Genomic DNA, 14722 nt, shown 5'->3' with positions numbered 1-14722 from the left:
AAAACAATTAATTGATCATCAAAATATTAAGAAAATGTTCTGTTGTCTGGCTAATTGAATAATTGGTTGAATTGTTTCAGCTCTAGTGCAGTTGAAGATATTTACATTACGTTTCCAACTGTCCCGTAAAATAAGGAATCATCCCGTAATTGGCAACTAAAAGACATGTTCCGTATTGGACTGATAAGGGACGCACTTTGCTCCGTATTTTTGAGAATCAATTCAGTGCAAATCTATGGGAGAGAAATATTACAGATTAGACTATTAAAACAGGGAGATTTGTATGAGAAAGAAGCAAACCCTCCTGATCTGTCATATACAAAATCATCTGAACAAATTCAGGTTTGTGTGTTAGCTTGTCTTTTTTTGGACAAAATGAGCATTGCACAATAATCAAATATCTGTAATAGGTCCACAGTAGTCGTTGCTCCTCAGTCTAAGTACTTGCCAACTCTTCCGATTTTCCCAGGAGACTCCTGTTTTCATTGCCCTCTCCCGGTTTCCTCCCGGGGTCACAATTCCCCTGTATTTATCCAAATTTATGGCAAATTTTCACACTTTTTTCTTCCTTTTAGTTATCTCATCCTGCTTCTGGCCCTGTACAGTTTGTATAAGCCCTACTATTTACACCCGGACGGCAATAGAGCTACACCAAATGTCGTTTCCCCGTGCAGCGCCCGAAGTTGGGCTTTGCTCGACGCAGCAAAAAGCTGTCATGGCGCAAGCTATCGGAAATATTAAGTTTTAGAGCGCAGTAGTGCCGTTGTCGCGTTGTGTCTGAAAGGGCCTCCAGCGAGTGAGAGACGGAGAGAGAAATGCAGAGTACTGATAGAAAGAAATACTGAATGAATGAATAAAAACTGATTAATATTAGTTTATGCCAGAGATTTACACAAGTTCACACCAGAGGGGCGAATTCTTCAGTTTTCTTTCCTTGGAGTTAAAGGTAAAATTAAAAGTAGGCCTTTTTAACAACAAAATGCTGTGGCAGTTTACTTATTATTATGTTATTTTCATTCTTTAAAAGTCACCAGAATGCAGAAAACAAAGTCTCTGAAACACAAATTACCCCGCTTTGGTCCTGAAATCCTCCCTATTTTTTAAAGTCTCAAGGTTGGCAAATATTGTCTAAGGTCATAAGGTCATAAGGTCATGTCACATAAGTATGTAAAACACGTCACAAACGTGTTTGTTGGACCCGTCCACCCTTCTTTTTTTTATATTCTACGTCACTAGCTCTGAGCGTAGGATACGGTGGTGTACGAATTACATGCCAAAAGCAAGAAGGGCGTTCTTATTACGCGCTAAACGCCTTGTGCATTATCGTGCCATTCATAATGCTTTTCGTACGAACGGGCTGCTATGTCACATTTTTAGGAACAAGGACAACAAAGCTAGACAGATAAAGGTGAGGAATACACAGGCCTGTTATGTACACAATGGGTAAAAATGGGAATATATATATAAATATTATATAAATAGCCTATATTTAAGAGCACCAATGACCAACAATAAAATAAGAATAAAATAATAAAATAAAAAGTCTATTGGCTATACAAGTCAAGTGTTCTGGAAGTTGTAAACAAAACAAATAGTGCAAAGAAATACATACTGAATGGATATACATGGTCTGGGTGATCATGTACAGTATGTAGACTAGAGACTCCTCTCTTTGTTAAATTACCAATATTGTGTTAGAGGGTCCCCAGATCACCTAAAACCATATAAACCCTTCTCCCCCAGAAACACCTGTTGGTTGAGCAACCCCAATCTGTATTGTACTTTATCACCATCGTGTAAACAAATCAGTGTTGGCTCAGGGAGTAAAGTAGAGCGCCGTTCACGCACTAGCAGTGATGATGTCATCGGTTCAGCCTCCCGCCGGTCGACCTTTCACCCACTTTCTCTCTCACACTCACACACAGACACATACTCAGCCGGTGTTTGTTGTTGACGGAGCGACGCTGGTGGGGAAGAGGAACAGTTATCAAAACATTACAGGTACTGTTGACATCTGTTACTGGCTAACACGGTTTCACTGTTTTTTAGGCACTTTAATACATAAACTTTACATCAACCCGGTGAGGAACCCTGTGGTGAGAGAAGTTAGTCTCTGTGAGCTTCAGACACTGATAGTGTGATGTAACGATCAGACTACAGTGGGGTGCTAACTGGCTAACAACAGTTAGCAGCTTCTTCTTCTTCTTCTTCTTTCAATAAAACGAAAGACTACCGGCTAAACATGTATTATCAGTTAAGCTGTTGTCACCTTAACTGTAGAGGACGGCTAACTTCGGTTCACACACTCCTCTGTGTGTTTGTTATGCTGCTAATCATCAAAGTCAGTCCACCAGCTGGCTGCTAGTGATGTGACAGCCTGAGTGACTGTGTTGGTAGTTTAAAGGGGACCTATTATTATGCGTTTCCTTATTTTGTGTCGCATATATAACGTTACTATGTCGGATGTTCACATTAAACCTGGTCAAAGTGTCAACTAATGAGGTTATGTAAAAGTATTTCCTGTGAGCAAAAACATCCGACCGGCTTCTGAAGAGATGAGTTAGAGGCTGCTTTATTTACCCTGAAATGTAATATGCATGTAAATAAGCAAGAAAGCAAGCAAGCACGCCCACACTGAATCAAAGAGGAAGATAGATCATGTATTGGATTTAAAAGGCTACACAAATGTCTTGTCCTTAGAGAGCAATACAAACATGTGGTTACACACAGACTGAATCACATCAACACAAACTGTTGCTGGAATTCACGAGAGCTGCAATGATTAATTTTCTGTCAATCAACTACTTGATTAATTGGCAACTGTCTTGATGAATGATTAATCGTTTGTCATTTTTCTTTTTTTTAATACTTTTTTTCCCTTTTTTCGAGTTTATTTTCATATATTCAATTTACAGTTCGTAATTACAATAGTTTATAAACCATTTTTTTATGTAGTTGAGCTTATAGACAAACTCTTCAAACAACTTCAACATTCAAAAATGAAATCAAATAAAATCCGTTTGTCATTTTTCAAGCAAAAATGGTAATATCTTTGGGTTTTGGACTTAGTCAGACAGAGAACACATCATTTGATGACATCACTTTGGGCTCAAGGAATTTTTATGTTTTTCTTTTTATAGACAAAATTATCAATCAATTAATCCAGAGAATTATCAGCTGATTAATCAGTTATGGAAAAAAAATGTCAGTACTGTGGCCCTGTTCAGACCTGGCATTAACATGCGTCCTGAGGGATCGGACCACAAGTGGACAGCTTTAAGTACATCTGTTCACACCTGGGGTTTGAATGCGTCTCCACATGCTTATTGAGTGACCACTAGTGATCGGCTCTCACTTCCCCGCTCTATATGCAAATAAACACGTAGTAAACACACGGCTAATACAGCAGACGTTGAGACTTAATATTACAGGAATGTCAGTAGTAATATCTTACATATTCGGGTACATTATATTGACATCAAAATATAAGGTTATCGTACCTCCTCGCATGCCACCGGCACCGCTGCCTTTTGCCAGTCAACAGCGGGGTACAGAGCTTCAGAGAGCCGGGGATGAGAGAAAGCGAGCGGGCAGGTGTCAGCTCCGCGCAAAGCACCGGAACAAAAACACTGACACATCTCCGACAGTATGATGATAATGCACTTTGAGTGCCATCAGTCTGATAGTTTGTAGATTATGTAGCCTATATATATATATATATTATAATAAAAAATATTTTAATAAAAAACAGTTGTACCGACAGAATACAGTAGAGCACAGAGGCCGTTTCCATGCCGAAAGGCAGACAAGCGCTCGCTGCCTGTCTGTTCACCTGAGTAGCGCAGAGACAAACGGATCCCAGCGGGACGTCAGTTGAGTAGGTGGTCCTTAATGTGGCCCAGGACACATTCACGTACACACTGCTAAAAGAATGTGGCCATATGTTGACCAGACCACCTCTGAATGTGGTCTGAGCGATCGGATCTCAATGCGTCTGGAGTGCATTGATTCACACCTGTAGTTAGAGCTGTCCACTTGTGATCAGATCACTCAGGATGCATGTTAATGCCAGGTCTGAACAGGGTCTTTGTATTGTGTTTCTTAAAATATGGTGCCTTTTTAAATGGGGTCGTGTTTACCGTGTTCACGAGAAGAGTCCATATGAACGCCCCCCTCTTGAGGTATTCACAACCTTTTGAGTGGAAAGTTTCTGAAAGCTCCGAGTTCACGAGGTGTGACGTTGTCAGAAATGGCGGAGGCCATGTAAGTTAATTTTTCGGTAGATAAGTTAATATATTGTAATTTTAGTCGTATATTGTTTTTCTTCGTAATTTTATAATATGTCTGAGGAAAATGTTGATATTCCCAACGGCCTCATCTTTTTCCTCTGTTATCATATCTTTGCATTTCCTGCATTTTGTAACCCACTTGCTAAATTGTTAGCCTCTGTGGCTTAAGATGCTGACAGTAATATTAATATTGTCGTTGCTTAGCAGTGGTGTTCTCACGACGTAACCACTTGAACGCCAAGTGTACACGACTTCCCATTTTGTAAACACGAGCTCACGAGTTTCATTTGAAGGCACCATTAGACAGATATGACAAAAAATATTGCTGATGCTTGTTAATACACCAGTGCATTATTTAATTTTTATCACATTGGCTCATTATATACTTAATTAAATTAAAAAAATTTAATTAAATTTTGTTTTCATTTTATTGCTTCCCTTCCTCATTAACTACAGAGAGTTGGTGGCCCTTTTTGATCTGGAGACATAGTCGCCTAGAGGGAACCAGAAATGTGGATGAGTACATTTTCCCGTCTCGCCCTGCCTGCCCTGCGGGGGAGCACGTCTGCCATGGCGTGCCGGGCTCTGAGGGCTTGTTGTAGACCAGGGCGGGCTGCAGGTCCACTACCCTCTTCTCTGACTTCAATGCAGCTTCGTGGGCAGCAGACACTGGGGTCTGCCTCCAACCCTCTGGCTCGCCACTCAGTGAGGACCGTCCAGGCTCTGGATGAGAAGAGGATGGTGGAGGTGGAGTGGGAGGATGGAGGCAGCAGTCTGTACCCGTTCACCTGGCTGAGAGACAACTGCCAGTGTCCAACGTGTACCCTGGCGTCGGCTCAGGCACGGAAACTGTTGATGGCTGATCTTGATATCCATACAGGAATTGACACTGTGGAGGTCACCAATGACAACAAGGTAGGCTGCTGCCACTATCTGACTTATATTTTTCAGGGTTCGATGTTCTATATTAAGAGAAAAAGATGAATGTTTGAATTATTACCCAAACTGACTGTGTAAATAAATCTTTACATATCTACATCCTGGTTCAACATTCACAACACTTCTGTAATTGTGCCCCCAGACAGTTTTACAATTCCACTGGATGGTAATAATGGCCATTTTGGTTGCATTAACTTTCATTTTTCCTTTTCAATAGGAGGATATGTTTGAAAATATGGTTAATCTTTTAATAAAAAAAAAAAAAAAAGCCGGTTTGGCCATGTGACTGCTTGTGCTTCTTGTTCTATTTGACTCTGCTGTAAAAAAAATACGTTCAGCAGTGCTTCAGCATCCTCAGATATAAGCAAGGAAATTGCCAATAGATCAAACTTTTTAAAAAAGGTATCTTGTTTGTAGCTATAGTACCATCAGTTAAAGCGGTGGGGCATCTCATTTCTTCTCACTGGGACCCCAAAGATTTATCCTATTTGGAATGTGAAATTTTGGTGTCGGTATGGACTCTTCTCCACCCACAGCAAGACAAAAATCTAAGTTAAAATCAACAAATATTGAGCATGAAAGTTCATTCATGAAGTTACCTAACAAGTTTCAGCGACTGAGATAAGGTTTGACTCACTACTTTCAGATTTAATTCCATCATATTAGAGTTAATGATGAGCAATGATTAGTCCATTAATTCATTAGTCGATCGACAGCATATTAATCTGCAGCTATTTTGATAATTGATGTTATTTAAAGTCATTTTTCAAGCAAAATTCCCAAATTTGACTGTACAATATGTCAAATTGATTATAAAAACAAGATAATCAACGTAAAAAGATTATTGTGACACACTCCGTTTTGCAAAGACTCTCGTTTTGTCTTAAATAATAAATCCAGAACCCCCTTTTTTCCTTTAAAGCGGTGCGCTTTTGCCCCGCTCGTCGTGTCGGGGATAGGGACGCACCAATACCGGATCGGATATCGGGCCGATACTGACTCAAATAGCTGGCTCGGATATCAGTGACAATGGGGCCGATCCATTCGATTCAATTCTATGTTTATATACTAAATACATATTGGAATTTTAATTCCTGTTTAAGTTTTGACCAGTTTGTTGCTGCATTATAACAGTTTACACCTGAATTGTAATTCATATATATGTATTTGTTACATTTTGTTTTACAAAGTTAGGAAAGAAATATTTACGTTAAGCCTGATGTTGCCTTACACATAAAAGACTGATCCCAGTCACTTCCACACAGTGAGGCATACAGATTCTTAATTAAACACTGGTATCGGATCGGTACTCAGTATCGGCCGATACCCAAAGCCCAGGTATCATATTGGTATCGAGATTGAAGAAGTCGGATCGGTGCATCCCAAGTCAGGGATGGCTGCTCGGTGTAGGAGGATCCCCTCTTGAGAACTTGACTGGCTGGCCCCCGCCGAGCGTATTGGTGGTGCACCACAACCGACTCTGGGTTGGCTTGAAAAGGCCCGGGGTGAATGTGGCGCGAATGTGGCGCTTTACAGCAACCCTCGCCTGGACCTCGCCGCTTAGTGCTCGCTGTGCCGTCTCACCCTGCCCTGAATATTTCCTGGTTTCTTTCCTCCCCTACGACAGTAAACTGATTACCATTGAGTTGTGGACAAAACAAGACATTTGAGGACATCATCTTGGGCTTTGGGAAACACAGAACACTGATTTTCAGCATTTTCCGACATTTTATAAACCAAACAACTAACCGATTAATGAAGAAAATATTCGACAGATTAATTAACAATGAAAATAATCGTTAGTTGCAGCCCTACATCCCATTACACTATTTCTCAACCTATCACATCATTACTGTTATAGGACTAATATGACATGACACTATTCTTATAACTGATATTGTGTTTGCCCTACAATTTCTGACGTTACTGGGCAGTTCTTGTTTATCATCCTGTGTTAAAGTTAAACAACACAACTTGTACTGAACTTTGGTATCATGAAACTTGTCCCAGTTTACAAATGGCATTTAAACCTTTGCTGACTGTTTGAGGGCAACTGCCTGATGATGAACTGGGAGGTTATATGATCTAATTTTGGCAGAAGCACACATTCAGTCTGACCTTTAAGTCTTCCAAAGGAACCACCTTTGGATCCTGTAGAGGATTCGGCCCCTGAAGTGGGACACAGCTATAAATAGATTGCTTTGACGTGACATTGCTGCCAAGCTACTGTGTGCCATTTGTGATTTCTAGATGAAAATTAAATGCACTTTCCTGTACCAAGATATGCTTGATAATCTATTATAGTAAACGTGTTTTAAGTACCACAGCAATGGTTTCATGCTTGGCTGTGACTATAGAAAATATTAGATGGCGACACTGGCCAAAAGTATTAAAAAAGCAGATGGTGAAGATAGGAGATCCTCATTTGAAAATAAAAAAAAAATGCATTTCTTTCTCAGTTTTATGAATTAAAAGAGCACATTGAAAGCTTAACCTTCAAGGGGAAGACCACCAGAATACCAAGTAAATATTCAGACCTCATCATTGCCGGTCAATAAAAATGGGTTTCGCTTACAGTTTATTTGAAAAGAGAGATGGTGCACTTTCAGTTGATGGCTTATGAAAACAAAATGCGTAGAAACTTGGAAAAAGAGCTAAAACATTTTGGCCTATTGGGATCAATAAACGCTTTGTCTCTCCACAGGTGTCCATTGTGTGGCCCGACCAGCACGCCAGCGTCTTTGATGCAGAGTGGCTGAAGAAACGCTGCTTCTCTGCTTCTGCCAGACAAGCAATGCAAGAAGAGTTTTTCCTCAACGGTGAGTCTAGCGTTCACATTTTTTCATTTAAAGGAAAAGTCTGTATTGTGGAATTTCCTGTAATGGATTGGTTTTAGGGAACACGTTTTCTATGCAGGTATTGCTGCTCTACAGGTACTTGTCCGACAGAAATACACTCTGTTGCCACTTTATAAGGTACACCTAGTTAAAAACGAAAGCAGTCTAATATAGGGCTGCATGATTATGGCCAAAATGACAATCACGATTGGTCTGATCAACACTGAGATGACGATTATTTATCACGATTATTCATTGATTTTAGGGACAAAATATTTTTCTTGCGTATTCAGCACAGATTTCTATGAGCGGAGCACACATTTTAAACATCAATATCTCAGTCCATCATGTTCATTTAATTGTGGGAAGCCAAAATTGTGATCGCGATTAATATTTGATCAATTGTTCAGCCCTAGTCTAATACTAAGTCCTGCAATAAATCCTACCATCATGAACATTATGATGATCAGTTTTTGTTGAAGCTGTTTTAGAAAGGTATTGATTCAACCGTGTGGTCATTTTGGAGGATGGTAAATGGACTTGGACTTATATAGCGCTTTTCTAGTCTTCCGACCACTCAAAGCGCTTTACACTACATGTCAGTATTCACCCATTCACACACTGATGGCAGAGGTTACTAAGGTGCCAACTTTGCCCATCAGGATTTAATCTAAATACTCATTCACACACCGATGGCTATGCCTCCGGGAGCAATTTAGGGTTAAGTGTCTTGCTCAAGGACACATCGACATGTGACCCGGAGCAGCCGGGGATCGAACCACCGACCTTCCGATTGGTGGACAACCTGCTCTACCCTCTGAGCCACAGCCGCCCACTACAGGATGTAGTCTGTGGTGCCATTATACTGACAGGTGTTTCTATTATTTTGTCCACTTCATGTATATCGATGAGGGTGGCCAAAATAGCAAAAATCTCTCTATATAATGCAATACAGTTTAGTTCAGCTAGTGGCCACTAACGGCTAGGACACACTGGATGCGTGAGTATTGCGTGTGCATCGCGGAATCTCTTGCTTTTTATTTCGGCACCCATGTTCGGCTGCGTGTCAGCTGCATCTCCTCTAGAGATTCAAGGTCTTACTTATTTTTTTCTGTGCCACTCACAGCAAAAGTAGACAGTGAAAATGATATTTTGACTGTATATTGAAATCATACCAGCAACATTACTACAGTTTCAATGTCTGCATCTGTAGAATATGTCACAGATGTGAAAAAGTAAATATTTATTTTGTACTCAACACTCAACGCCCTCCAGCATGTTTTCTGTGGACAGAATTCCTTCATTTGTTAGCACAAGGTTTTTATTCTAAAATATTTGCAGGACGGTGTTGTAGAAAATGCAGTGACTTGCACAGCTCCATGAATTAATACCGTCTTTTAATCGCGGATTATTACTATTAACAAGCGTCCAGTGTGTCCCAGCCGTAGGTGTATATGTTGAATGTGTCAGGGGCTTTTTATGTAGAATATTCAGCTCGGTTCATCTCCTCCCAAATGTATTTACCATGTGTATATAAGTCAGTGGTGCTGTACTGATAAGATAAAAAATAAAAACACACAATGCATTCAAACTGCTGACAAAAAAGGCCTACTGATTGGATTGCACTGGTTTGAAACTAAACGAATGATTACCTTCTAATTGATTACCTGTTGTTTATCGAAGAGATGTTTTCTAAAAGAGGCCATAAATCAAAATGCAGCTGTCTTAGAATTAACAGGATGAACAAACACTGTCATGAGTTACTGCATTTTCAAAGCGATATCTGAGAACAGTAATTTGTCTGCTTGGCAAGCAGCAAGTGTTACCTGCTTGTACATAAATAGCAAACAATCTCGTCACAGATGACACTTTCCATACTGTGACCGCATGCCATTATGGACGTCATATTTAACACATAGCCTACAGACCTTTGTAATTACCATTAAAGTCCCCAAGTATATCCTCATATATCAGTCCAAAGTCCAATCCAATCTGTGTTAAATCCAAACAGCCCATTTATATCCTCAATGACCTGACAAATCTAATGCTTTATTCTTCACTGCAGAAATGTGATGAAATAGTCAGTGTCACCAATTTAGCTTCTTTTTTTTTTTTTTTTAACAAAAGCACCAATACAGTAACACATTCACTGTAAATTATTGCAGAATACAAGCGGATCTAATTTTCTTCCCACTGTAACCATATTGGAAAGTTTGTTGTGAAATTATATATTTTCCTGAGTGACATTTACTGTCTGTCTTTGAAGTCAGTATAAAAAAGAAAGTGCAAGAGTTTCTGCTTTAGCAATATTGCAGATAAACACACATTTATGTTTTGCTGTTGAATTCTTTGTGGTTTAATCCCTATTGTTGGGTTTTGAAAGAGTATGACAAAGACTTTCCCTCTGACAATAGTGTAAAATGACAAAAAGTGTAGTTTTTTTTTAATGCACTTAAGAGGTTTTTGGCATTGTTTCCATCATGACTTCCCTTAATAGTTCAACAAATACTGCCGTATTCAAATTAGGGTTGTTGAAGTTAGTTTTAACAGCACTAATTTCTTTAACGCATTAACGCAACCGGCAGCTATTCGATCTTTCGGAGGTTGTAGCGGGCTCAGTTTTAAAGCTAGAGGGAAGATACTGGCATCATATGAAATAAAAAAAAACCATGCCATATTAGCTTGTAGCGAAGGAGGGTAAATAACGCTCTAAACAATTGCTCAAAATTTTGGCGAGGAAAAACTGGCATGGCCATTTTCAAAGGGGTCCCTTGACCTCTGACCTCAAAATATGTGAGCGAAAATGAGTTCTATGGGTACCCACGAGTCTCCCCTTTACAGACATGACCACTTTATGATAATCACATGCAGTTTGGGGCAAGTCATAGTCAAGTCAACACACTGACACACTGACAGCTGTTGTTGCCTGTTGGGCTGCGGTTTGCCATGTTATGATTTGAGCATATTTTTTATGCTAAATGCAGTACCTGTGAGGGTTTCTGGACAATATTTGTCATTGTTTTGTGTTGTTAATTAATTTCCAAAAATAAATATATACATACATTTGCATAAAGCAGCATATTTACCCAATCCCATGTTGATAAGAGCATTAAATACTTGAGAAATCTCTCTTTAGATTTAGCTGTAAACAGTAAGCCTGACACACTGAACAACATCACAATTGTCTAAATGAGGTGTGTTTAACTCTTAATTGTGAAAAAGGGGCAAATTAAATGAGAAATATATTTTTAATTGAAATGTAATAGGTATACTGTGGCAACAGCAGGAAATGAGTGGTTGTGAATAAAAGGGTTGTTAACGTCCATTATGTAATTAAGCAGCAGCTCTCTGATGTGTGTGTGTGTGTGTGTGTGTGTGTGTGTGTAATGAAAATGAGTGGACTTTCTCTGCTAACCTTTCATGGGGAAAAAAAAGGATCTGATTTAAACTCTTCTTTCCACACATTTCTCAGTAACATAACAGGGTTGTTAAGTTCTTTAAAAACTGGAAAGAGAACTCATTTTACAGTACATTAACAATGGCCCAGTACGCTTTACAGTCTGCCAGACAGCAGAGGAGAAAGTTCAGCCGTGGAACAAGGTAGCAGCATTTCAGTGGAGCGGGGGATGGACTGTAGTCGGTTTGTGTACACACACGTGGTCCTGAAGGACCCACAGGGCTGAGCGGCTCCTGCTCTGTTCCAGGCTGATTAACGTTACGTGTGTGCGTGTTACAGAACTCCTGCATTCATGTTGAAGTGTAAACAGATCCCCTTCATAACAATTTACAGACAGATACTCATTATGTGTAGAGTAGATTTCTTTTTTCTCTCAGCTCAGAGCCAGGAGTGCTCCTGGAAGACGCTGCTAAGCTCAAAAACCAAAACACAATACAAGATGACGTGCTCACACACACTCTCTCTGGGTTTAATTATTTCCTCCTGAGTGCCAGCCTGAAATTCCTCGCACCGAAAAATACCGGAAAGGTCTGCATTCTCAAAAGATGGATGATGAACAGCGTTCACCTCCGAGGATTTTGGCTCCCATTCTCGCTCGTTGCTTCTCCGTGACGCTAACTCACTGAAGCGTAGTCCACAGTTTGAATTTCTGTTTCCTTTTTCATGCAGTGCACCTAGACTTTACAGGCCCAAGTATGCCTGTTAAAGTGTTCTGAACAGTGAAAGTTAAGCACTCACGGGACACTGTGAGGTCAATATGAAAATTGGAGCTCTGGGGATATTATTCAGCTTGTACTATACCTCCCGCTTTCATGTCTAAAGTAATGTTTTTTTCTTCTGCTTTTACCGTTTCTATGGAGTTGTGCAACTCAAACCGCGGTATGTAGTTCAGCAGCAGCTATTATTGGAGCGAGACATGGAACTGGTACTATTCAAGGACACTTATTACATTATAATGAAAACTTTTAAATCTGTTATACAGTCTCAAATATAGAAATCGGCTACAACATACTTTCCATAATTCTCAGACAGTAGATTTTACTTTTAAATGACTTTCCACGCATCGTAATTGTTCAGTCACTTCCTCAATTAGGCCTTTATTTTCAAATGTCATATTGGATGCACATGTGATTTGTCAGCATCTCTAGTTTATTGGCCTTGCTCATCTACTCCAGACAAAACCGAACCAAAGAGCAGCGTGTCTGCATGTGAAACAGTTGACCTTCTGAAGGGCTGACATCTGTATAAATGTGAGTCTCATTCAGACCCCCTTCTGCCTATGCCATATGGAAAACTGATTTAGAGTGAGGGTCAAGAAAAGCTCTGCATGTTCTTACCAAACACAAGCTCACCGTTGTCAGTATTTCCTTCCTTGGGAACGAACAAATCCCAGAGCCCGTAGGTATGTGTAACCAGGAATTTAACCTCAAAGTGCCTGGTGCCCGAGACTGACATGTTACAGACATATTCTTAGTAAGTCTTTAATATCCCAATACACAGTTGTTATTGTTTGGACACTATATTTTAGTAATTTTAACACTTTTATTACACATATTTGTGCCACGTTTGGTAGCTATGCTGTTTTTTTTTTGTTAGAAACAGTTGTTCCTGCCTTCATTCAGGAATCTTGATTGACATTTATTTTCAAAAGACATAAACTACAGGAGGCTCCCCCAGTCCATTGTTTGTTTTGTTGCCAAGGTAACGGCATGGCTCCAGGGCTGGCGATGACTGTCGGTCGGAAACGTCGGAAACGGGATGGATTGCCATGAAATTTGATTCAAACATTTATGTTCCCCTCGGTATGTTTTGTATTAACTTAAGTGTTTCCCTCAACTGGTCATATATATCCAGTGAAATATCTCTCAACATCTGCAACATGGATTGGCATGAATTTTGTGACATTCATGATCCTCAGAGCGTGATTCGCTAAAGTCTACCTTGACTTTACCACCACCACCGCCACCAGCAGGTTGGCATTTGTTCAATTCAATTTATTTTTATGCAGCGTCAAAATATAACAGAAGTTATCTCAAGACGCTTTTCATATAGAGCAGGGCTAGACGGTACTCTATAATTTACAGAGACACAACAAGACATCCCCTATGAGCATACACTAGGTGCGACAGTGGCAAGAAAATACTCTCCATTAACGGGTAGAAACCTTGGGCAGAACAGGGCTCTGGGTGGGCGGCCATCTGCCTCGACCGCTTGGGTTGAGTGAGAGAGAGAGAGAGAGTGTGCACTTGTATTTCAATGATTGAAATGGCACGACAACTATTGGATGGATTATCGTTCAATTTAGTGCAGACATGATGGTTTTAGTGAAAATTGGCGAGCCCCTGATTATTCATCTCATGCCATCATCAGGTCAGAATAAAATGTTCAATACTTTGGTGTATTAACAGTGTGTTGTTTACAATGAGCATACTAGGGGTGGGGAAAACAATCAATACAGCATAGTATCGCAATATTTTGCGTGGCAATATTGTATCGTTACACGGACGTCAAGTATTGGATCTTTTATTATAAAGACTAAAACCTTTTAACAATCCGACTGCTATTGTGTCTTTCAGAGGTTGTAGCGGGCTCAGTTGTAAAGCTAGAGTTGCTCAGAATGAAGGTACTGGTATCATATGAAACTAGAAAGCCTAAGGAATCAATGTCATGTTAGCTTGTCGGGAAGAGCGCTAAATAACAATTCAAAGTTTTGTTCTAAATTTTGGCGAGGAAAAACTGGCATGGCCATTTTCAAAGGGGTCCCTTGACCTCTGACCTCAAGAATTGTGAATGAAAACTCTGAGATGAGCAGATGAAAACTGTATCTTATTAGATAAAAACAGATGTTTACAAACTGCATAATTTACAGTTGAAAAAAGGTATTAAATCGCATTATATATTATACTCCTATCGCAAAATGTTTAAAATCATAATAACATCGTATCGTGACTTAAGTATCGTGATAACATCGTATCATGGGGCCTCTGGTGATTCCCAAGCCTAGAGCCTACACTAGTGTGGCTCATTTATTTCTATTTCCTTGGACAAACATCTTTATGGGCCACTCAGCAGCTGGCACCTTTAGTCAAATATTTAATTAGCCAACTACTATGTGACAAGCATCCTGTCAGATTTATGTGTTTCTGTTTGTCTCTGTAATCACCAGCACGAGTATCACATCTCATTCATAGATGTGTTCA

At 39.8% G+C, this 14722-nt stretch overlaps 1 protein-coding gene across 3 annotated transcripts in view; it reads left to right on the top strand.

The window, feature by feature from the left end:
- bbox1 (butyrobetaine (gamma), 2-oxoglutarate dioxygenase (gamma-butyrobetaine hydroxylase) 1) overlaps positions 1 to 14722 on the top strand; it is a 33855-nt gene that overhangs the window by 318 nt on the left and 18815 nt on the right. For 2 of the 3 annotated variants that reach the window (XR_012592225.1, XM_074622371.1), the window contains exons 1-3: positions 1865 to 2001; positions 4746 to 5204; positions 7933 to 8047. Coding sequence is in view for 2 of the 3 variants with exons in the window: in XM_074622371.1 (XP_074478472.1) it covers positions 4800 to 5204; positions 7933 to 8047 (520 nt within the window). In the remaining variant the exon portion in view is untranslated. Of the gene's footprint in view, positions 1 to 1864; positions 2002 to 4745; positions 5205 to 7932; positions 8048 to 14722 lie in introns of those variants that run through there. The other variant, XM_074622377.1, reaches the window with a different exon arrangement.

Source organism: Sebastes fasciatus, chromosome 2, assembly GCF_043250625.1.
Source record: "Sebastes fasciatus isolate fSebFas1 chromosome 2, fSebFas1.pri, whole genome shotgun sequence".
Taxonomy (NCBI): Eukaryota; Metazoa; Chordata; class Actinopteri; order Perciformes; family Sebastidae; genus Sebastes; species Sebastes fasciatus.
Note: the sequence above shows the minus strand (reverse complement) of the source record. Positions and strands in the feature narration are given on the sequence as shown.